Source organism: Aptenodytes forsteri, unplaced genomic scaffold (assembly GCF_000699145.1).
Source record: "Aptenodytes forsteri isolate BGI_AS27 unplaced genomic scaffold, ASM69914v1 Scaffold158, whole genome shotgun sequence".
Lineage (NCBI taxonomy): Eukaryota > Metazoa > Chordata > Aves > Sphenisciformes > Spheniscidae > Aptenodytes > Aptenodytes forsteri.
Window position 1 is genome coordinate 1,211,159 of NW_008794601.1, and position 23,936 is coordinate 1,235,094.

At 45.0% G+C, this 23,936-nt stretch overlaps 1 protein-coding gene across 1 annotated transcript in view; it reads right to left on the bottom strand.

Moving 5' to 3' along the window:
* Positions 1-1,704: 1,704 nt before the first annotated feature.
* Positions 1,705-23,936, bottom strand: part of DPYSL2 (dihydropyrimidinase like 2) — a 53,420-nt gene continuing 31,188 nt past the window's right edge. Inside the window, exons 4-14 of the mRNA XM_009273036.2 lie at positions 20,574-20,738; positions 19,161-19,222; positions 17,915-17,995; positions 16,933-17,001; positions 12,208-12,328; positions 8,546-8,702; positions 8,237-8,378; positions 7,845-8,015; positions 4,824-5,003; positions 3,198-3,363; positions 1,705-2,575 (exon numbers count right to left, since the gene is read on the bottom strand). Of these exons, the coding sequence (XP_009271311.1) occupies positions 2,484-2,575; positions 3,198-3,363; positions 4,824-5,003; positions 7,845-8,015; positions 8,237-8,378; positions 8,546-8,702; positions 12,208-12,328; positions 16,933-17,001; positions 17,915-17,995; positions 19,161-19,222; positions 20,574-20,738 (1,406 nt within the window). The 3' untranslated portion in view covers positions 1,705-2,483. The remainder of the gene's footprint in view (positions 2,576-3,197; positions 3,364-4,823; positions 5,004-7,844; positions 8,016-8,236; positions 8,379-8,545; positions 8,703-12,207; positions 12,329-16,932; positions 17,002-17,914; positions 17,996-19,160; positions 19,223-20,573; positions 20,739-23,936) is intronic.

Below are 23,936 nucleotides of genomic sequence, written 5' to 3' on the forward strand. Positions count from 1 at the left end.
GTCTTTTTTTTTTTTCTTTAAGCATTTACATATGACATTCATTAAACAGACACAAAGCAGACGAGCTCTCACAGGAAAAAACATGCTTACATAGCCTGCAAAAATCTTTTTTTGTGATTTTTTTTTTCCTTTTGAAGAACAAATTAAAACTAAAAAGTCATCATGAGTCAGTGAAGGAAAAAAAAAAGGAAGACTTAAGTGAATACTGAAGAGCCGCAAGTGTTTCGTAGAATTGAAACGGATCTGCAATTCTTTTTTTTTTTCTCCCCAACTCGTTCAAATTGATTTTAACATATAGGTGAAAAAAATGAAAATAGCTGCAATATATATTAAGTTCACGGATTACTTAACAAACAAAGTGCAAACTCTTTTATGCAAAACTAAAAGACCCAAGAGTTAAACCTAAATGCAAAACGCAGGGATGAGTATGGCAATGTTTTTCTTAACTTCTGTGTTCAAAGGGGCCTAAAGGAATTAGGTGCTGAAGCTGGGAGGGTTTGGGTACCTACATAGCTTCCAGATCCTTTGCAAATCCCAGCATTGATACTTCATAACAACAAATTTGGTACTTGTTTCTTAAAAGCCTTCATATATATAGTTTTTTTCCCTAAAAGAACCTGTAAACAGCATTTAAGAAAATACTCACAAATACGGAAAAACAAGGTCAATGTACGTGGCAAAGTACAAATAGAAGAGAAAGCAGAAGATGCAGCCAAGTGCCAGGGCGTACAGACAGTGGAGGTAATGCTGTGTTAACTGCGGGTAGAAAAGCTCTCTGTGCTAAGAGACAGGCCAAGTCCTTGGGACCGCCGAGCCCTCCAGCTAAGTTTAAGTGGGAATCTAACGGTGCAGATTTATTCTCCATGTCCTGAAAATAACGAGCCTCCAATACTAGGGCTAGAAGACCTTCAATCCCAGAAGATACTTAAATGCCCAGATCCCACTGACTGCCACAGAAGCTGGGGCTCCTAAATTCATTCAAGGACCACTCACGGCCTCTGGTTTCTCAAATCTGAGGCGGCAGGCATCTGAGGAAGGGTGGGGAACCACCAGGCTTTCTCATGAGTATTTGCACAAAGGCAGATTCCTGAAGGAATGAGTGACTGTGAAATTCGCCCCGTGTATGAGAGATTCTCAGCTGCTGTTGACCCATCGAGCTGCTCTGAGGCTCCCAGTTACAACAGCTGGGCCTCTGGACTCGAATTGGAATTGCCACAGATGCTCAGGCACACGCTCAACTGACCGGCCTTTCGATGAGAGCTAAAGATAAGCTCTCATAAAGTTTTAAATAACCACTCATTGATGGCCAGGAAGGGGGAACGTGGCTGCTACAGAAATCATTCAAGCAACATGTTGCTCTTTGCCCACAGCCCCCTGCTTATTGAGTTCCACCTCCAGGAACAGAAGACAAACTAACTGCTAAAAACTTGTCAAGAAACTCTGTCCCAGCTCCTCAGCTGGTAATCCAGCCCCTTTGTTTGCACCAGCTCAAGACCTAGTATACTGAAGTGAAGATCATAGCTTATGAACCTGCTCCGCAACCTCCTATTGCAGCTAAGTGGCAAGCGTTGGCTGGAATGATGCAACCTAGGAATACCTGAAGTACCAGGGTGGCAGTGACACTGGCGGGAGTCTGTAACTTGAATGAGGTTCGGGAAGGACTGGGAAGAACAGGGAGATCCCCAGTTCTCAGGTAAGGCTTCGTAAACACAATGATACAAACATATTAAAAACACACACACAAAATTAAAAAAAAAAGTTTCCTCAAGGACCTAATTTGCAGCAAAATCCAGAAGGAAAAAAAAAAAATGAAAAAACCCAACAGAACCAAAGTCCCCAACGATTCTAGCTCACCCGATGGCTGGGTGCGATGCGCTTTGTCAATTCCTAGTGCTGGATCCTGTTTCTCTCTCTTGGCAGCAGATAGCTATACAGTGACCTCAAAGGCGGTGGTGGGGAATGGTTACAGACAGGCTGGGATTCGTGTCCCTCCGTGCTTGCCTAGCTATTCTGCTGGAACACAGAACCCTATAGAATATCCAGTTTAAAACCCTTGAACTACTCTTCTGCTTGACATTAAAAAAAAAAAAAGCTATTTTTTACATTTATTATTTATTGATTCCTTTTTTGTGTGTGTCTTAAAGGCAGCTCCCGGGAAATTCACTTTATCCTTCCTTTATTAAAAGAAAGATGCTGAATGGGACAGAGGCCACATATCTCAAACATCCTCTTTACATTTACTTTTGCATGTCAGAGGTGTCAAAACAGGGTTTATTTCTTTAAATGTGTAGGGGCTGAGGGGGGAAGTGAGAGGGGTTGGTGAAGATGAGGAGGGAATCTGAGGGGACTGAAAGAGGCGCCTTACTTCAGCCCCCCCTCACTGGTTGCCCGCAGTAACTGTCACAGGCTCTAAAAGAATCAAAAAGGGTCTCCAGGTGCCCCCGTCCCCTGGTCCGCTAGGCGGGCACAGAAGGGGTCGGTCCTTAGCCCAAGCTGGTGATGTTGGCACGTCCGCCGGGCGGTGCCACGATGCGCTGAGTGGTGCGGCGTGGGATGTTGTCATCAATCTGTGCCCCTGCGGGAGAGAGAAGCAACGTCAGATCCCCCAGGCCAGCGAGAGTTTGAGATGAGCAAGCTGCAGGACAAGGGATTCAGGAGAGCACAGCTGCACTGAAACCCATCAAGTCCTCTTAGGCCAGGCTCCAACCGTGTGCACCAAAATGCGTCATCTTTGGAGGAAAAGCCCTTACTGGCCTCCAGTGCCTTAATTCTGCTGAAACCTGTTCTGCATTAATAACTCTGCACTAGTGAGCCTTTTTATTCCTTTTCATAGTCTTCCCTTATTGCACTGAAACAGCACACTGAGAAACCAAATCTGCCACATACCAGATCCACAGCTGGTCTCAGCTGGCAAAGCTCCGCTGAAGCTGGTGCCATCTGCCCTCTTCAGACACCCGGCTGAGGACCGAGCCCAGAACGCAATGGGGTACTCAGCATTCATGCCACGGCATGAAAATAAGCAGGACTTTACAATAGCTCCTATACTGCTCTTCTTCCTTTCTAAAGGGATAACCTCCAAGCTAAAAACACATCACAGTCTCTCTCATTGCCTTCCAATTTCAGCAGAATTAATTCAGAGTATGGGAGTATAAACAAGCCATGATTTCAAAGCAATTTAGCCCCATAGAAGTATGTACCAGACAAGCTGAATCCAGACTGGTGCAGGTTCCTCACGGGTGGGGCCTGCTGTTTGGCAGGAGACGTCTTAGCTGAAGACGCTGGTGTGACCGTCTTCGGTGTCACTGACACTTCACAGACAGGTCCGTCGTAGAGGCCTCGAGGCACACCCCGCAGCTCAGCCAGCTGCAAAACACAGAAGCAAGCAGCCTTCAGGGTCAAAACAGCCTTCAAAACAGAACTAAACAGCTGGCCAGATGTTGCTAAGCCAAAGACACACATTTCAAGATTCGTCTTTGGTAAGAGGATTTGAAAGTGTACATCATCTCCTCCGTGCCGATCCCTGGGTGGTAGCTGGTCTCTGAAGCAGCATGGATAAAATGAAATGCGCTCTGGACTGCTGTGGCTCCAGGTAGTTGCTAGCTGGTGTGAGCAGCCTACAGAAGACAGCCAGTCTGTCCCCTGCACCGCAAGTTCTGCCCTTTAATGATCTCAACCTCCCTGCTGTTGTATTAAAGGCTCCTGACAACTCTCAAATGAAACTTATTACTCATCCCCAAAAAGCAAAACAATGCTGAGGCAGAGGCAGGACTGCATAAAGAGGAGCCAGGCTAGATTCACATCACCAGCTTGGGAGCTCTAGATTGGGTTAAATGCAATTATTCCAGCTGAGATGCTGCCCAATTGGATTTATAGGTCAGACACGTATTTCTGTGGGAGACCAAAACACAAAAGAAACCACGAATCTGTTCTCTGCGGTGCTAAATTATTTGAGGTTGTAATTTTGGTAACTTGCAATTTCTTCAAAAGAACAATTAAGGAAAGATCATTTGCAAGGAATGTGAAGATTACCTATGGTCAGCAGAACTAACACAGCTCTGGTTTTGTCCAGGAGAGGGCAACACTTCAAACATCAAAATACTTTTCTCCTCAGAAATCTGCCTTCATCTAGAAATAAACTTCTTAAACTCTCAGCAACTAAGTTGCAGCTGAGTTCAGTGTCATCTTCTCTGGCAGTTTTTACCAACTAAAGGCATATCAAAAGGCAGTTTCTGTTTTGAATGGGTGTATTTTACAAAAACACTTTTCCAACAATTTTAGCCTCTTAAAAATAGAAAATTCTCACTTTTAAACAGTCAGTAGGCTGTGCCTGTGACTCACCAGTCATCAGACAAGAGCATCTGATCGTATCTGACAGAAGGGAAAGCAGCATAATGTATCTGTAACAATAAATGAGAATTCTGAATTGTTGCTGAAAGGTTTGATATATAAATGCTATCAATAACTTCTCCTGGTACTTCTTTGACAGGAGAAGCCTGCCGGGTTATTTGCAGATTGACCCATGTCCAAACTGGACAGTTCCTGGACACACGCTCTGTCTAGGTGTCCCAAAACACAGAAGAATTAAAGAGCAGAAAAATAAAATTTGCAGAAAATCCAAGCTCAAGCCAAAGAATATTCCTGTAATGACTCAAGTGAATAGCAAAAATGAAAGAGGAATGAGATAAATATGGCTCCTATCCAGGGAACATTTTCTGTTGCAGAAGTGTGTGTCTGCGAGCCAGGGGATAGCATCTGTTTTCCACCCGCTTTAACTCAGGATTTTCAGTGAGAGAACAAATGTGCATCCAACCATTTATACTCACCCTGCTCCTTGCTTTGATGCGCTTGTAAACGAAGTCAGGGAATGGTTTCCTGGGGATATACCGTCCAGATCCCTCGGTGACATGGAGATTCCCATCCTCCAGCACGATCTTCCCCTGGCTGATAACCACCAGGGGAGACCCACGGCACTCCATGCCTTCAAAGATATTGTACTCCAGAGACTAGAACAAACAAAAACACAACATGAGGCAAACGTACTCATCCCAGCAAAGCCTGCTGTGCTTTAATTAGCAATCACCAGTCATGCTAATTGCCAAAATTTTAAGGAAGCAAACTCAACAGCATTTACCTGAGTTGTATATGCTGTGGTTTAATAGAAAGGCTGGTCTTTATTATCAGTCTAACTTAATTAAGGATTTACTCATGCAAAATTTCCATTGCAACGAGATTCTTAAAGAGGAAATACAGTTTCAAATGAGAATATCTCAAAGCCTACCTGTTTAAATGCATTTAGGCACCTATCTCTTCTGAATTGCAGGGGATTTAGGAGCCAAATAAAGTTTTCTCTGAGTTTCATACTAAAAATAATGATAATTTTGAAAAGCTGTATTTCAAACCAGTGTTTTGGTTGATGGGTCAGGGACCAGGACAATCTTGTTTTACTCTAATGGGATTGCTCATCCTCAATTAACAGGATTGGAAACATTACACCACGGAAAAAAGACAAGTTTTAAAGGAATCACTGGTAAATGTCCCACCCATGAAGCATCCCGGAATGAGATGCACTACAACCATGTTATTTGGGGACTGTTACTCTAGTGACCATCTCTGAGACAAATCCAGGTCTTTTTTACTGAGTTAATAATGGAGTTTGCTCTTGAAGTGTGTTATAAGTATGGGTAGGCTTGACTGCAGATTTACAATTAGCTAGAATGGCGGTTAAACCAACACTGAACCAGGTCCAGTCTGAAAAAAAAGTTGTGGTGGCAAAGGAGGCGGCTTGGTTAGAAGCTTATGAATTAGGCTGGTTCCAAGAACAACACTATCTCCCTCTCTAGCTCCTAATGTTTCCTTGCCAGACAGTGGCAAGAGCAGTGTGAATTCTTGGACAATATCCGTATGTTGCTCTAGCATTAAAAAAAGTAACAATCATCTGATGCCACATAATCACTACCTCTCCCTGTGTCACAGCAACTGCTCTGCCTGACTTTGAAAGGGGCTTTTGTTTTATACTTGACCAAACTAGGATGCCTTCACTGTAAAGGCATCACTCCTATCAATTTTTTCTCTAACACAAGGCACACGTGCAGCATGAGACACAAAAAAATACCCCAACAGGTGTAATGCCAGGTATAACAGGCGATGCAATGACAGGGGAAGAGGTTAGAGCTGGACATGTAAGAAAAAAAGCTGCAATTTCTTAGACAGCCCTTCAAACTCTAAACAAACCACTTGAAAACGAGAGCCCTTCATCCTCCATAGTCTTGGCACAACTTCAAGATGCAGCCTTGGGCAACAGCTGATCATTGAGTGCTGAGGCCTCTTAAACAGTGCAAGAGTTTCAGGGGGATCTGCAGTCCTTAGCATATAAAGTATTTCTGAATTGTCGTTCCACAGTGGACCTGGTTCTCTTTCAGCCTAGCCCAGATCTATGGCAAAATCATGGAGTCAATCCTGATTGTACTGCAGCATATCCACAAAAGATAAAGTCTCTGAGTTTTGTGTTAGGAAATTTAAAGAGTCCAATTCATTTCCTAAAGACAAGAGCCATTAAATGGCAATGACTTTCAAATACTCCATCCAGCAAGCTACTTCCAAGCTCTCTGAGCCATTCCTAAGAACAAATCCAGGTTCAGACCACTAAATTTGGCACCTAATAGCGATATGTCCCTGGGCTCCCTCCTCTAAGTCATTCCTCTCCAGACTGGAGGTGTGATCAGTCTGGAAGCACCTCTAAGGTGACTGAAGTGACCAGACTTCTGAGTCTGGTTGTCTCTGTTAGAAGTCTAAGCACAGGCAGGATGAATCCAGGCCATCTGTGACCAATTCTGACACAGAGTTAAGTCACAGGGAAGTGAACCAAACCTTTAAAAAAAGTTTCTTTGTGAATGTGCCCAGGGATCCAAGCGTGGAAGAAAATTTTGCTCCTTCAGCTCCAGAGTGAATGAAAGCATTCACGGAAAAAAGAACAAGGAGGTTTTTTTCCAGGGAAACATTCCATAGGTTCATCGCCAGCAATGAAACAAGTCGTCAACAAATGCAAACAGTGGTTGCTTTCTCTGGAGACAGTGCTCGAATGTCACAGGGAGACTCCAACCAGCCCTTTGCACTAGGACCATTCTGCAGTTTCCCACAGGGTGGGACAGCTTTTCCACTGTAGGAGCCAGGTATAAGATATGGGAAACAGCTGTGGGCCACAAGCAAACAGTGCCTCTAACAGTGCCACCACAAAGCCGCAGAAGAAACAAGGGGAAGGTCTGGTTAGTCTGGGTGCTGCCTTCTGCCTCCCTGTGCCAACTAACATTGGGATGATCACCAGTAAAATCATGTCTAAGCATGACTCCAGGCACGCGTGCCAGATCAGTACGTGGTGTAAATCCACTCAGACTCATTGATCTGGATCAGATCTCCAGCAAAGGTGTCCACGAGCTGACAAGCTTCACTGACCCCAAAACAGAAAAGGGGCATTGACATTCCCACTGCTAGCGAGCCAGGGATCATAAATGATACATTGTGATAAGAGGCCTTTTGATATTTTAGAAGATTTAAAGAGCTTTCTGTGTGCTCAGATCCAAGCATCCAACACTCAGAAAGAGTAGACAAGCTCTTTGCTCCAAGGGGAATCTCTGGGTATTCATGTGATTTAAGATTTGGACTCAGTCGTCTTCCCTTCTGCTCACACAACTGAGCTGTACTGGATGTAAGACCAGAGAAGGCTTGGGGCATTGAGAAAACAAAGCCCTGAGTTGTCATGAGCTCTAGTTCTTGGCAGCACAGTCTGGCATTGAAGGAAGAGAAGAGGAAATGAGCAGCAGAGCTCACATCGTAGAAAATATCCTTACTATGTTATGAGTCTTGGCAGAGATTGTCTTGACACTGTCAGGATCCCAGATAACCAGATCAGCATCCGAGCCCACTGCAATACGGCCCTTCCGTGGGTACAGGTTAAAGATTTTAGCTGCATTTGTGCTGGTCACAGCGACAAACTGGTTCTCATCCATCTTGCCAGTCACCTGGGGAAAGACAAAAGGAGTCACTGCATTAGCCAGGTGGGGACCACTCCGAAAAGCAAATAGCTGACAGCACAGCAGATTCCCAATGATCTCTAGAGGGGCAAAAACCTCAAGCGGAAGGACCATAACAAGCATCCAGGGGGAGATAACAACACACTGCCGCAGCTCTTTCAGCTCTGAATGCCTAGTTGCAGCCTAAGCTTATGAAACGTGTGACATACCACAGCCTTATCCCAGATGATGGACATCCTCTCTTCAGTCCCATTGGTTCCTTCAGGGATCAGGGTAAAGTTGTCCTTCCCAACAGCTTTCTGAGCAGTGTTGAAGGTGCAGTGGGCACTGCCAGTAACTTGGAGGTCTCCACTGGAAAAGACAATGACAGGTATTTAAGATACTTTATTGTCACAGGTTTACTCCTAAAGGTGAAACAGCCTTTTGCTTGCTGGCAACAACAGCTATTATTTTTATCACCCACTTGTCTCATGATGAAGCACAGCATGTGCTTCTTCAACACAAAGAACTCTACTCACCAGGACAGTAGCGAGTTGAGAAAATCAGGAGTGGTTGGGTCAGGACTCAGTGGTGGGGAAGTAACAAAAGCTGCCGCCTTAGCCCAATTCTTGCTCCAGTAATGAGATCCATCGGTACCCAAGCTGGCTGTGATGGGCTCTCCATACACCACAGTGCCTACAGGACAGGAATACAGACAAATCTACTGTGAGCACCAAGCAACATGCATCTCCAGCCTGGCTTCCAGGCATAAAGCATCCTTCTGAATCAGGACAAGTTGGGTAAGTAATGCCAGCATTGCACGCTGCAGGGTTTCTTGGTACTTCCTCTTAAGTATGTGATCACAGAGACGGAACATTGGATTGAATTCACTGGCCTGCATAACCAGATGATCAGACATCATTAAATCCCTGGCCTGTTCAATGCTCCTCGAACTATATTATGTTACTAAGGACATGTTTTCACAAGCAAGCCTTTAATTTTATATGCCTGTCTTAAGATCTCTAAAGAAACACTGAGCATTCTCCAAAAATCAGTCCCTCGAAATAAGTATCCAAACATCTAAATATCTGAGTTAATAATAAAGATACCGTTACTGATAAGAGCATGGAGCAGCAAAATGTGCACAATGCCCTTACACAATTGCTGAGGTCAGTGCTGATTAATTGTGCTTGAAAGGGTTACTGTAAAGATTCATTGTATTATATCCTGGGCCAAGAACCTTATGAAAGAGGCTGAGGGGAACTGTAAGAGCATGAGGAGATCCAGTGTGATACAAAAGGGATGGTGGAAGAAAAAGAAAAAAATAGCGCCTGCGATATTTTTATAAATGTGTATGTATTAAAGATCTAACAAGGCTGGTTTTATTGGAGCAGGCTCTGTGCATAGATCAGACAAGAGAAAACTCCTATCAGAAAAGTTTCCTGCCTACAGAGAAAGCCTATCACAGAGGAAGTATCAGTGTTTCTGGTTCACAAATGCAGCTCAGGGAAACCGAGTGATTTCCCCGAGGGTGCACAGTAAATCTGTAGCAGAACTAGGAAATTAAATTGGATCTTCTGACTCTCCGTCCAGTGCACTAACTACCAGTGCATCCTTCCTCTTCATTAACATTTTTGGAACCACATGAAGGAACAGCGGATCCTTAAGGCCATGATACTTTGCAAGCTGGAATGCACCAGCAACATCTGCACACCAAGCAGATGCAAGATGCTGCAACTTCAAAAGCAGTGCAGGCTGGTAGCCCCACAGATCTGCTCACCAAATGCAACCTTCCTGAAATCTCTGTAAAGTGCCTATCCATCTGGCTTCTGAGCCCAGACACTTCATGTATTTGTATCTGCCTGCAAAAGACGTGGGTAGTTAAAATACTAACCCTAAATACTTCAGTCAGAAAAGACTGGCAAAGGCAACCCCAGAACTGGTCAGCAGGGTCTTACACACCTCATCATGCAGAGTAAAAAAAATTTGATCTTTCTTTCGCCACATTGTCTGAGCTACTGTTATGTCTGTAGGCTCTCAAGCTAGCTGGGAAAGAGTGCATTAGCTGAGGCAGAAAGATGCATTAACTGGCTTCATTCTGCTTCCAGGACCACACTGGAACAGAAAGTGTAGGAACAGCCTTTGTCAGAGGGGATCCACCAGCAGAGGAAGAGGCCGTCTGACATCACTTGCCACAAATAGGGTTATGAAATCAGAACAAGGCAAAACACACGCTGGCTATTAACGGGAGGCCTGTTGTGGGCCAATACATAGGGAGGATTGTTCTGCAGGGAGCGATGTTTTAAGCTCCCAGATCTGCCAATGACAGAGTCTGCAGGGAATCTCCTCCATACAAATGCCACTGGGAACATCTGGCTTTAAATAACATTCGTTCTTTTCCATTTAGCAAATCAATTCTGTTTTGTTTTTGCCTTGGATAGTCTTCAGTTATGTCTCCTCTGTTGCTTGGGAGGGCAAGGCCAGTGTGTGTGGCCCTCCTGGGTTAACCAGTTGGGTAACTGCACAGCATTTAAATTGAATTATTTAAATAAAGGAACAAAGAATGGCATGCCATTTATACCCCAAACTCTCCTTATAAGGAGAAAATGCAATCTGAATGAAAACCACATATGCCAGTTCACTCAGGAGGCTAAGTAATGAGTTCTGTGGATCATTCATCTGGGACAATCCCAGCACCTTTCACAGGCAGGGTAACTCCCACCCAAGTCAGGTTGTGTTTTATGGCTTCTGCGATGTAAGTGTACGGTCCCTCATCCCAATGCTCCTATATCTACTTGCCACCTAGTGGTCGCAGAGGACAGCAAGCATGGAAGAGGGTGTTTTTGTTGATCCTGCATCTCTGTGGTGCATATGTCTCCAATACTTTACCTACAAAAAGGAAGGGGTGCTTCCCTGGCTTATAGGATTGAGTTGCACAGCCACATCAAGTTGTTTTCTGGGGTAATGCAACATGCAGCCACTTTTGCATGTCAACACATCTTCTCATTTCAGCATGATCTCCACTAATGGAGCTAGGAGAGGAAGGTTTATCCCAAACAGCTTGAGCCGCTTCCACGCCATGAACAGAAAGAGATGCCTTGGAAATCAGTCCTCCTCATCAACTCTGAACTCATTTAACAGGAGTCATGGGACCAAAATACTTCTGAGCCAATACACAAACACAAATCTGTTTGCTGCGGTAGGAAATTAGCTCTTCTCACCCCAAACACCCAGATGGAAAGTGATGTCATTTGTATATCCATTCAGGCTTATTTAGACTGCATAAAATTAAATCCAACCCTTCTGAGGAAAGAAGGGGGAAAATCATCCCTCCTGCTTACTCACCCACTCAGAGCTGCTTTAAATAGAAATGAAGGGTTTAGACACAGAATAAAGCAGGGAGACAGGCACTCACTGTGCTTTGTAACCCTTGCTCCTTGGGGGCAAGACAGCAGGGTCAGGACTCGGGAGAAGCTACTGCATCACTCAGACCAGCTCAGCTCCCTCAGACCTCGGTTAGAAAGAGGAGACACAAGGCAGCAGCATCCACCCCAGGTCTGAGTCTTGCTTCTTGCAGCATCCTCAAGCAGAGTTATCAGAGGTGATTGCAATTCCCAGCCTAACCCAGACTACTGATCCCAATCCCTGTTCGGATGCCAGGCTGTGAGTTACAGCACACGAGGAGTATCTATTTCACAAGCAAGGAGCACAGAGCATAGCTGGAATCAGTAACCTCTTTGGCTACTCCAACTAAATCCAACAGGTCTCGTGAGTCAGAGACCTCCGTCAGGACTCTTGGAATCACTTCTGACCCCAGGAAGCAGCTCAGCAGAAAGCACCAAGGAAAGACCACAGCAGCTGGAAGGAGGACACAGCTTGCAATCTCCAGAGGGATTCATTAAATGGAGGCAGCATGGAATTACTCTGCAGTAACATGAAGGCGTATGGCTCAATGTGGGAGGATGAGTGTGAAGAGAGGCGCTCTAGGCTGGACAGAAGAACCAGCTCCTGGCACTGATACGACCACTGAATACTTGTCTGTGGGAGATGAGACAGAAGCAGTTGCTTGGGACCTTTTAAAAAAGAGCCTGGACAATAACACTGGAAAAAGAAACCTCTCCTGTAGGGATGAAGCTTATGCTGGCAAGGAGTTGAACTGCATGAGCTAATAGGGTGCTTCCATCCAAGGGAAATAACTCACCCTTTTTCCTGGCTTGAGCAATGACATCAGCGGCACTTTTGCTCATCACCTTGGTGATATAAAGGGGGCAGTTGGTTTGGTTGGCGATGGTTATTGCCCGGTTCACAGCCTCTGCCTCCACCTGAGAAACAAAGTCAGCAGCAAGTTAGTAGCATCCCCACGTTAGCATATCCCGTTCACCTTCAGAGGGTCACCGCCCTCTGCTTTCACGGGAAAACAGGGTGTGCAGGGCCGAGATGAGAGACTTTCCACCTCTCCGATTCTGAGCCAGAAAAATGCGCAATGTCATCACAACAATTAAAACGACATCAAGCTGTAGTCCCCTCTCTTTACTACCTTTTCTCCCAGGCTGCTTCAAAGTTTCTCTGCAAGCAGACTAAGTCCTAAAATAACACTCCAGGTGCTCAAGGTCAGAATGATTATGGCCCTTCTTTAACCTAGACAAAAAAAAAGCAACTACATGTTGACTCAACAGAACTATTCATGTTCCAGCCCACGCGGAAGAGAGATGCTGTAGCCACATACTCTGGTAAGCCACGTTTGCAAACGAGCCTCCTAAATTGTACCCTCCACTACAGTATCTGGCTTGGGATCTGGCAGAGTGTGAACCACCCCATAAATCAACTACTTTTTCTTGCATGTGTAGAGAGATAACCTCAGCGAGACTGAGGGTCACTTTATGACTACAGTCTTAGAATGAACATAATCACTCTGCAGACTTTTACAGATCACACATCCTAATCAAAGCAGTCCAGATGACAGATTTAACAACAGGGTAATGCTCATAGTGCCTGCTACCATGGAGAACTGAGCCTGCAACACCACAGACTTTTCCAAGCGAACAACAGAGGAAACGGAAACCCAGAGCAATCAGCCACCTGATTCCCTAATGCAAGAGGCTACCAGCACCTCCCATGGACTCCAGTGGGATTGGCACAGGCTCAGCACTTTTGAAAATCTGCTCTACAATGACTTATGGCAGGCCAAGCACTGTAAACCATCATCAGTCCCAGAATCGGAATGCATTGACTGCTGGCTCCTAGCACCGTGCTTGATCCACTGAAAGAAGTACCTGAAATTAAGGACCCACCAGCTTAGGAAACGGTGTATTCGCCACACCGATATCCAAGTGCCCTGAACAGCTCTGCTCACGCTGACAAAGCCACCACCTGTAACACTGCTCTGTTTGCAGCTGGACTGCTCAAGAAAAACAACACGACAACAGCTGGAAGTTTTTAAAAGAAAACCAGCCCCCCAGAGCCAGCAGGTTGGTCCCTAGTGCCAAAAGGGTTAAAGCCCTGGCCTGTCACCATGCCAGGGCTTGTGACTAACCCTCCCCAGGCAGGGTGATGTACAGAAGGGGACATTTTCTGGCCCAGCTGCCCCACACAAATGGAAAAGGCTGCAAGGAAGGGTGTTTATTCCAGGACATTTGACTCGAGTATGCCACAGCCAGCAGCACTTGCAGGGAAGACGGAGGCTGAAAGGAAGAGCCAAGAAAAGCATACTTGTCCCTCCTGAGAGACAAGGGGAGAACTCAGACGGGCCAATGCTTCCAGGCAGTGGCATCAGTTTGCAAACTGCGCATTTAAAGTGGGCCTGCACACAGCTCTGTCACTGCAACACTTGGAAGTCACGTTTCCACGCTGTGCCTTAGTTTCCCCACTTGCAAAGCAGGGATAAAACAACACACATCTCCAGGCTTTTGACCAAAAGGCATTTGAGCAACTGCTAAGCAGGAGGAGAATATTTTCTGCACAGAAGAGAACAAGGCCACTGAATTCATGCCTTGTGCCCAGATGCTATGGTGACAGGCACATAACAATAACCCAACGACTAGTCCAAAGGGGAATGTTTGCAATTACCAGCATGCATTAGAAGCCCTAGCACAGCAGTTCTCTTGGAAAAAAAGACAGACATTTCCTGGAGCACTTGGACTGCCTGTGCTTTCAGCGTTTTTGTGGCTAAAATAAAAACAAAAAATGATGGATCGCTCCGAAAAGTCATCACAGAATGATCTGAGCTATGAGGGGGAAGAGTTTTCCAGAAAGTGTTGGTGATGCTGACTTGGGATGGTGATGTCTTAATTAAGGTTCCCTTTGCTGGCTGGAACAACGTGCTGAATACTGTCACCATGGCTCAACCCAGGTTACTGAGGTGAGCAAGCTAAACCCGTGAGTCAGCAGTGAAACCTAAGCCTTAATTTATGCCTTCTGCTCAACCTGGGAATTCAGAAGATGTGTACGCTCCAAGTAAGACACAAATGCACATGGCCAGACCTTGAATGCTTCACTCTGACATAAGTCTCACTGAATTGAGTGGGAGTTTTGATTTAGTAAGTATTTTAGACTTGTTCAACAACTCCTGCTAGTTTGCTGTAGATGGAGGTCTGAATTAAGCAGCTCTTAAGATGACAACCATCATGAAGTCCTTAGGACAGGCTTTACACTCCGTAAAGGGCAGCGTGAAAAGCCAGTTCTAGTGTTAACAGCAACCCAGAGGGACACCAAGAAACATCTGCTCCTACTGAAGTCAACAGGAATTATGGATCTGCTGCCACCCTCAGAATCTGGCCTTTGTCATCAGCCAGCTTAAAGGGAGTTGTATGTTTTTAAAAACACGAAGTTACTCCCACGTTGGAGAAAAGGAGGGGAAGGAACCAGATGACATCGTTTCCTGCTCTGTTTCCTATGACGTTAAAGGAGGAGAATTCTGGACCAAGTGCTTCCACTCTGGGCAAGACAGCACAGCTGAGTTCAGCTGCACAGAGGCTGCCCAGTGACAGCGGGAGGAGGCTCTACTGATCCTCATCTGAGGCAGCCACGTGTCCTCAGGCAGCCTTCCTTGCTACACTGAGGAAGAACACATTTCTGCAGAGTGCAGGAGACAGATGTAACAGACCAACGAAGCCAGGGAGCCACACAGTTCACACAGTTCATACTTTAAAGCTCCTGCTCTACTAAGGATGAGCTTTGAAGTAGCCAGACAAAACTTGGCTAGTTTGACAGCCAGATCCTTCAAGGTAAGGAGCAGCCTTCCTTTGAAGTCAACAAAAGTTTAGGGGTGCTCCACAGATGAGCCCCAAGCGTCATGTCGGCATCTGTTCCTGCTCTCCTGATGCAAGCTAAAAAATATGTTAAAAAAAAAAAAATGCAGGAGTGGGTGGGTGGAAGGCTCAGTGCAAGTGTTTGCTCACAACTTCCAGGAAGCAAAAAATCCCAGCTCCTGGAGCCAAACTCAAATTCTGTGAGGATTCACATACTGCCCAAGTCAAGCATTTTTTTTCCCCCTTCTGCATGAAGCAACTGAATGATTTATATTCCTACTGAAATGTCTCTGGATGCTGCTTGTCTGAACCAAGGGGAGGAAATAGAGAGGGATCATGAGGGGCACGTGTGGATGATCTCACACATCCAGCTTCCAGCTGCCGCATCTGGCAGTCAGCAAAGCCCCAGTATCTTGGACGAACAAAAAGAACTGCTTGTACATAACGGATGGACTTCAGAAACCCAGAATGCCATGGTGACATGTCTAGCTTAGAGATACTGAAAGACTGGAAACGAAGAATGCAATGAGAACCAACCTGAAAAGCAAAGTTTTAAGGTTCTTTCTTACCCTTGAGATTTATTTTAAAGACTTAGAGGGAGTGAGAGGGATTGGGGTGCTTGACCCTAGAGAAATCAATGGGGAAGTATGAAGGTGAACTATATTAAAGTGCTGGGCTAGGATCTGAGAATTAGCTCCCCTCTCTGGTACATACTTTCTGTGCCTTCAGCAAACTACTCAGTCCCTTGGTATAAAAAACCCATCATCAGTAAAATGTTCATCAAATGATCAAATATTATGGTAATGGAAGCTATGCAATTGCCTAAGACAGAACGTCAGGATTTGGGCATATAGTAAAAATTTCTGCTGATTCAGAGGAAGTCTTGATAAAATAAAGACTGAGAGAGTAGTCCAAGAAATGGGATCTAGAAAAGTCAGTGGCAGAATCCTGCCTACATAAATCCAAATTCTGAAGGCTTTTTACTCATGCAAAACTCAACTGAAAGCAATGGGAAACTACAAGAACTTCAGGGTCTAGCTTCGTAAAGACCAACATCATCAGAACATGTAATTCTTCAGGGACTCCATCTTAAAGTGTTCCTGTGCAGCAGCTGAATCAAGGAATTGGTGATTCAGGTAGACTGTGCTCTACCTGTGCTTCAGGTTCAACATTTTCTATACCTCCTTATGTAGGATTCCAGTTTGGGCTATCAAAGGGCTGAACTGAAGATGTGCTAAGTACCAACAGCTCCCTGTGTTAAGTGCTTATCATGGGCTCTGTGGTTCAAACACATCTCACCTCACTTTAGATCCCTGATGTGTGAGCAGAGCCTTTATAGACTAGCTCCGATAATCAACAGAAAGAGATGAGTTTTTCCAGAGGGTGAATCAAATCTTAGGCTGGATGAATTACTCCCTGGAGATGTCCCCTTCTCCAGTACAGATGCTGAGGGGGCTCCTCAATTCCTCATAAGTACCCACAGCAGTTAGTCTCTAGAAGGGACTAGTTACTAGTTAGTCCCTAGAAGTGTCTTAGCCTCTTCCCTTACCCCATGCAGCAATAGAGTTTACAGCCAGGATGAAATCGTGCTTCCAGCCACATTCATCCCAATATGAAGTACTTGATGGCAATGCAGAAATGTTATAAATTGGGGGAATAAATGCAAAGGCAGTCCTCACCTCTTCAGGTCTGCTCAACACATGCCCTTCAGGGCCTGTGATCCCCAGTTCCAGGATCCTCTGCTGCTCCTAAGGCAGAGAGGAAAAAGAGCAGGAAAAAGATGTAAAGCAACAAGCATTTTCTCTTGCAGCAAACACAGCTGTTTGAAAGAGGTACAAGTGAGATCCTAGGCATCTGTGCTAACTAATAATCACATGGGACTTTACCTAAGGGCCTTACAACCAGAGCCCTGTCCAACTTCCCTTTTTGAGAATAACCAGAGCTCGCAAAACCCTTGCTGATTTGTTCATAGGAGGTCAGGGAAACCTTTTATTTTGATTTGCTTCAACACTGGGTTCATAGCCCCTCAACTTTCACTACTCATTTGCGTCTATAAAGTAATCTCTAAGATGTGGCAAAACAGTACCTCATGAAAAAATCATCCTGCAGCTGCAGGTGACTGGGCTCAAAGACTCAGGTGTCTGAGTCTCAACTTCCCCAGTCAGACACTGCAGAAATCCTCTGCAACACCAAGTTTTGCATGCTTGAGACATAATGTATAAAATGAGCTGGAGATCAGATTAAATCCAAATACATTATTAACATTTCTTCTTTGTTGCTTTTTAAAGGATGAACAGATCCCAAACGTCAGCATGCAGGTACTGTATGAAGCTATTTCCCTTCCCACTCCCCCTGGTCTTATTTACCGCAGAACATTTTATTGTATGCCGTGACAGTCACACCCAGACGCAATCTTTCACTTATGCGGAGAAAGGCAGGGATGGCCGATATCCACCACAAACTGAAAGCTGCCATGAAAAACTGCTTTATCAGTGACAATGAAGGGGATGAGATTTGATGCACAGCTCTGCTTGCATCCTTGATACAGCTATGCCATGCTTTTAAAAGTCTTGGTGATTTTCTGTTTGCAAAGAAGGACTTAGAATCTAATTCCCTCCCAGCATTTTGAAGTTAATAATCCACAGAATAAACATAACATACCTCAGCAATGATGTCACCATTCTCAGCATGCACTTGAGCTGTCGCACCAATATCCCGGATTACACTCAGGACCTCATATATCTGGAAGACAGAAACCATACAGTAAAATATACCCAAAGTGTACACTCAGGTACACACCTATTATGTAGTATACACTCCAGACTCCTTCAGCATACAGAATTTTGCAGAATGGAAAAGAGAAGCATTAAGAAATATAAGATGTGGTTTGCTGGATAGATATGATCCATTTTCCTGCCTACAACTAAATTTCCCAATCTGTATAGTCAGATGCTACTGATATGGCAAAGCAGCACTACTCAAAAGCCAGGTTTGGGTATATTTACTATGCTGGAGAAAGAAACAGCAACTGCACAGGCCTACATCTGGAGTGATTTTAAGGAGCTCACAGAGTTGTACCTCTTTCATGCCTTCATTTACTGGTGCCTGGCATGAAAAAAACACCCTTACATTTGTTTTTCATGGAGAACCTGCACCCACCCCTCTCGCTGCCTGGGACGGGAGCAGTGTGATTTCCCACTCCAGCAACCAGTTTGAGAGGGCTCAGGTTGAGTAACCCACAACTGATGCCTGCTCCATCAGTGGTCACTCATTAAAATGCTTACCAGAGTCATTAGAGATAACTGTCATACACCACTGCCTCCTACACTGTTCCAAATGACTCCCAGGCATTCCTCTCCTCCCACCACATTTAGAAATATAAACTGCCCATCTCAAGAATTAAACGTACCCAAACGTACCCACTAGAAGAGCAAACAGGAGGGCAATTCCTTTTTTAAGGTCCCAGCGATTCTAATGCCAAAGCCAGAAACCCACTTCTGGACCAGGATCAGTTTCAGCTTATAAACATGTAGGATAGTTATGCCAGAGATCTCACTGTCCTGCTCTGCGCCTAGGCATAAAGCAGCAATTTATAAAACTGCCACTGCTTCCACACCAAAGGAGCTGGAACAAAACCTTAGATCTCTCAAAACGAGGGTTTTGCCATTGCTTTCCCCAGCCAAGTCTTTCAGGGTTTGTTGTTGGTTGGGGTTTTTTATTAAAAAAAAAAAAAATAAATCTTCAAACCAGAGCTCTGGGTACTGTTGCAAATCTTAGGTACTGTTACACGTACAAAGACCAAAACCAAAAGAGAATGTCAGATCCAAGTGTATTGAAATTAAACCCTTGTAAGAGACTAATGCATAGCTTGCAGTGACAGAAGCATGTGAATATTAAGCTTTCCTACCTGAGAATCAGTTAGCTGAAAGCGATCTTTGAAAGCCATGTAAACCAAGAAGGAGTTCACACCTGGTGCAAAGAGAGCAAATGAATTATCTTTGACGTACAAATTGCAGGCACAGATAAAGCTACAAAACACACTGTTCCTCATAGAGAGATGCCCCCCTCAATCAGCCCCCCTGCAAGCAGTAACAATGGGTAGACAAATAAATTACTTTAATCTGCTGTGAAATGTGTACACACATGTGCGTGCACACAGGCACACACACTCTCAACAGATCACAGCGTAAAGCCAGGATCTCCTCAGCCATGTGGCATCTATTAACACAACTGATGAGAACAGAGGAGCCTGCACTCCAGCCGTGGGGACAGCTAAACCCCTAGGCTTCCACTTAACATTGAAATAAGAATAATTCTGTGGATTCAGCACTGTAGGAGGCTGAGTAAAAAAATAAGCAAAATGCATCACACACAAAAGCAGAGACTGGGCCTGGCTGCCTGATCCCCCACTCCCTCCTGCGAGAGCGATGGGAAATCTGTCTGTAAGCATGTCCTCCTCCTCCACTATGTACTGACCAAGACACAGGGAGTGCTCCTAAGTCAGCTTTCCCTCTCCTGCCTTCTGAACCAGTAAAAGCTCTTCTCCAGCACGTGTGGGAAAGCACTCATTAGGATGTAAATGGTTGTTTTTTTAAACTACAAACAGGATGGAAAATTACTCTAGCCTAAGGATGAAACGTCAAGGAAATTAAAGAGGGGAAAAACCTATGAGGTCATTTTATTCAGCTCTTCTCCACTTTTAGCAAGCAGTGCTGGATTGTTCCTTCTGGGCCTGATTCTTCCCTTGTTTACAACAGTTTAATGGCCAAACCTATCACCTACCTGCTCTAACGAAAATCAAAGGACCTCCACTGAACAAAGGTGCTCCTCTGCACGGCAGCAGCAAGAGATTCACCTCTTCAAAATCAATGCTCACCCACCTAACACATTGCAGCGACACCAGTGCATACCATCCCCCTCAGCCCTCTACAACAGCGACTGTCCAAACCTCCACAAGAAGCCGGAATGGCCCAAGTTTTAATGAGGGCTTTATAATAAATATATAATAAAGCTTACAGCTTTATTAAGACGTAAGAGTAAAATATTTCACAAGAGCCAGTCCTAAAAAATAAAGAGGGGAAGGCTTCTCTGAGCTTTCAAGTAACTGAACTTACCATGATCTTTAACCAAAGCTTCCATCTCCTCCTGGACACCTTTATGCCACTCGGTGATATCCCAAGTTAATGTCAGGGCTTTATAATAAATATATAATAAAGCTTACAGCTTTATTAAGATGTAAGAGTAAAATATTTCACAAGAGCCAGTCCTAAAAAATAAAGAGGGGAAAGGCTTCTCTGAGCTTTCAAGTAACTGAACTTACCATGATCTTTAACCAGAGCTTCCATCTCCTCCTGGACACCTTTATGCCACTCGGTGATATCCACATGCAAAGAGTAGTCGCAGCAGGATTTGCTGTCTGCCCATTCTCGCCACTGGTCGAACGCAGTCAGCAAACTGGTCCCTGGCTCAGGAACCACATGATCGACTGGGAAAGACAACCAAAGCATTGGTAAATGGCTGGTGCAGTAGCTTTCCTGGATGTCCAGGATAGAAAGCATGCTTTGCAGAGGCTGCTGCAAAAACAAGACATCCCCTTCCCCTTAAAATATTTGAGTTTGAAAGATGTGGTTTCTAAAGCCCCACACCTGAGAATGCAGCCGGGAAGGTGATTACGGAGCCAAAGCTGAAGGAAATTGAAAGTTCAATTACTACAGCCTGTTTACTGCAATTGTTTGTGAACAGAGCAAATGAAATTCTTAGGGCAGCAAACACAAACCACTGCAGAGAGCTCTGTAAACACCGCTCCCCTGTTTGGTGACAAATAAACGATGACACAGGCAAGATCCCCTGTGAGCACCACTCAGCAGCTTTCAGTACTCGGCACCTCATGTTCAAGCAGTGACTTTGTGCCTCTGGACATGCTAGAAAAGGTGTCCAAAGAGTGCAAAGATGTATTATTGCTGGCACGTACACAGTGACAACCAAGGACTCCACGCATGGATCAGAGATGCTTTGTGCTACACATCCCAAATTAGAGCACCTTCCAGAGACGGCGTACAACTGAGGACGGGAAGAAGCAGGACCAACAGTCTGCCATGGCTGGAGAGACACCTCCTGACAACAAGATGGTCCTGCTTGCCTCTACCATCTGCTCAGTCTAATCCTCGTTCTAGCCTAACACATTAGGTCCAGCAGCAACTGGGTTCATAGGCAGCTACAGGATACTCCACCAGTGCTACAGATGCAGAACAGCCTTCAAAGGGTAACAAGAGATTTGGATCTGAAGGTTTAGTGTTCCTCCCAGTAATTTGAATAGCATTCAAATTTTTATTTGATCGCACGGGATCTCTAAGATCTTCACTAGACACAGTGAAATAAAAGAAGCAAGCCAGCATCTCAGAAACTGAACTGCTGCTGAGAGAGTACGAAAAGCCTGCAGGACTTCATGGGTCACAAACTGGGCAGGCACTGTTGAGGAGGAGGAGAGAGCCCTGGCTTGATTTTACATCAAATCACACAAAAAAATAAAAAGTTGCTTTAATTATCGGCAGAGAAATTCAAGCAGTTTATTTTTAACTTTACTGGTGAGTATCTGGGCTGCCATCAGCTCAGCAGTTAGCTCTAAATCACAACTGGGATAAGAGACAAAGTCCTTGGACCCTACTCGCTCCCAGTGAAGTACAAAGCTTTGCTTCGCCCCCATGCAGACACGTCAGCCTAGATTTACTGTTTTGCACTGCCTTAAGAACTGGATTTACACCGGGAGCTCTCAACCCGCTGCAAAAGCAGTACTGCGCTCCTGAACAACCCACGAGCTTCAGCCACCCGAGTCAGTAATGGTGTCTCCAATGTTTGAGATGTGCAAACCCTGTAGAAAGCTGAGAGGATTAACCAAAACAACCATCCTTCCCACAAATCTCTGCCCACCCTCTCTCCTTTTTGCAAAGGTAGCTATGTGACAGATAGCAAAATGGCAGTTAAAAATGTTTGTGCTTTTCCAAAAGGCTTGTGTTTGCCCCTCGAAGTATCACGCGAGCCTGCAAAGGGAAGGAGGTGATGTACAGTTCTTTGCTGATACATCGGCAGTACAGCTGCAGCTTTGACCAGCAGTGGCTTTAGGGGTCCAGGAGTGGCTGGTGGCCTTCATCTGCTCAGATAGCAGTATCCTGCCCATTACAGAAACCTATGCTATGAGTGAAAGCTCTGAAATTTGCCTGGTGGCTGGCATCAGATCAAAGATGTACTTTTCACCACCCTCGGGAAAAGCAACCCAAATTTAACCAGTCGATAAACTGTCCTGTTTTTAAAAAAAATAATCCAATTTCTGTTCCACGAGCTCCTCCTCCCCAGTGGTCAGAAACCTTCCACTAACTTCCAGACTGAATTGTTTCTTGGCCAGTACGTAGCCCTTTGTCACTCTGCCAAAGTTAATCTTTAGCTTAAGTAGTATGAACAACAAGGAGAAAAATAACATTCTCTCTGCATTACCAATGGGATACACAGAAAACCCAAGTTTTCACAAATGGCCAATGCCTTAACACAAGAGCTGTCTTCCTCAGCCCACTGACTAATTAAAAAGCCAAAAAAGCCCATTTAATCTCTAACACACCACAGTAATAAATCCATCTCTACTTAGACGAAAGGTGCCCTAAGAGCTCTATCAACCCTGAGACGATACATAGCTTATGGGCATTAGGAAATTCTGCCTGGAGGCACCAAGGGGTTAACACAGTGGAGTCTTCACAGCCCAGCACGGAGCCCCTAGGAATGACTCTGGTGTCTAGGATCAGAGCTTTATCACCATCTTATTTCATGCGCTGCCCAAGTATGACTAATGGGAGTTTGTAGAGCGAGTGGGAGAGGGGGTAAGGGAGCTCTATCAGATCTTTGACAAAGTCAAACCACAGCTGGTTGCAATAAGGATAAGGGATGGAGGTAGTGGTGCATATATGCATGAAAGTCAGCTCTGGGGATTAGGGATATCTCATATGGAAGCTGTGCTGCTGACACATCTCATAGCAGCTCCCCTGAGCTCACCGATAGCCAAATCACCCATCATCCCCATCAAAACAGAACACAGTTTGTTTCCATAGCAGCTCTCTGCCAGGCAAATATTACTGATCAACCACTTCGTTATATTCACGTGGAAGAAGTCAGCAAGAAGGCAGCCTGAATGTGCAGGGTAAGCCAACAGCCTTCAAAAGCCTGTGATTTAACTAGTCCAAAGAGACTCGGCGAAGGAGCAACATGGTAGAGCATGCTATGGGATGCCTGACACACGGCATCCTGGAGCAGGAAGGAAGCTGTGCTGCTGCTGTTGAGGCAGCAGAAGCAGTAGATGCTGCACATAAGACATGAGGAAGGTGGATGTAACCCTAAGTGCTAGTCTAGAGGTAATTCAGACACAAATGCAAAATGTCTCCTCAATTTTACCATCCCTTGTTACAATGGAAGGGGCCAACTACATTGCAAGATCACGGCCTACATCCCTACACGCTAGGGTTGGGGTTTTTGGGAGCCCAAATAAGTAAGAATGAGCCTAAATCCTTTAAAGGAGAAAAGTCAACATTGATTCTTTGCCTGCTGTTAAAAGAACTGAGCATTGCAACTACTTCTGCTTATTGGTATGGATAGGAATCGCCCACATGCAGCTCAGAGGAAGTTCTCCTCCCAGTCCTCAGGC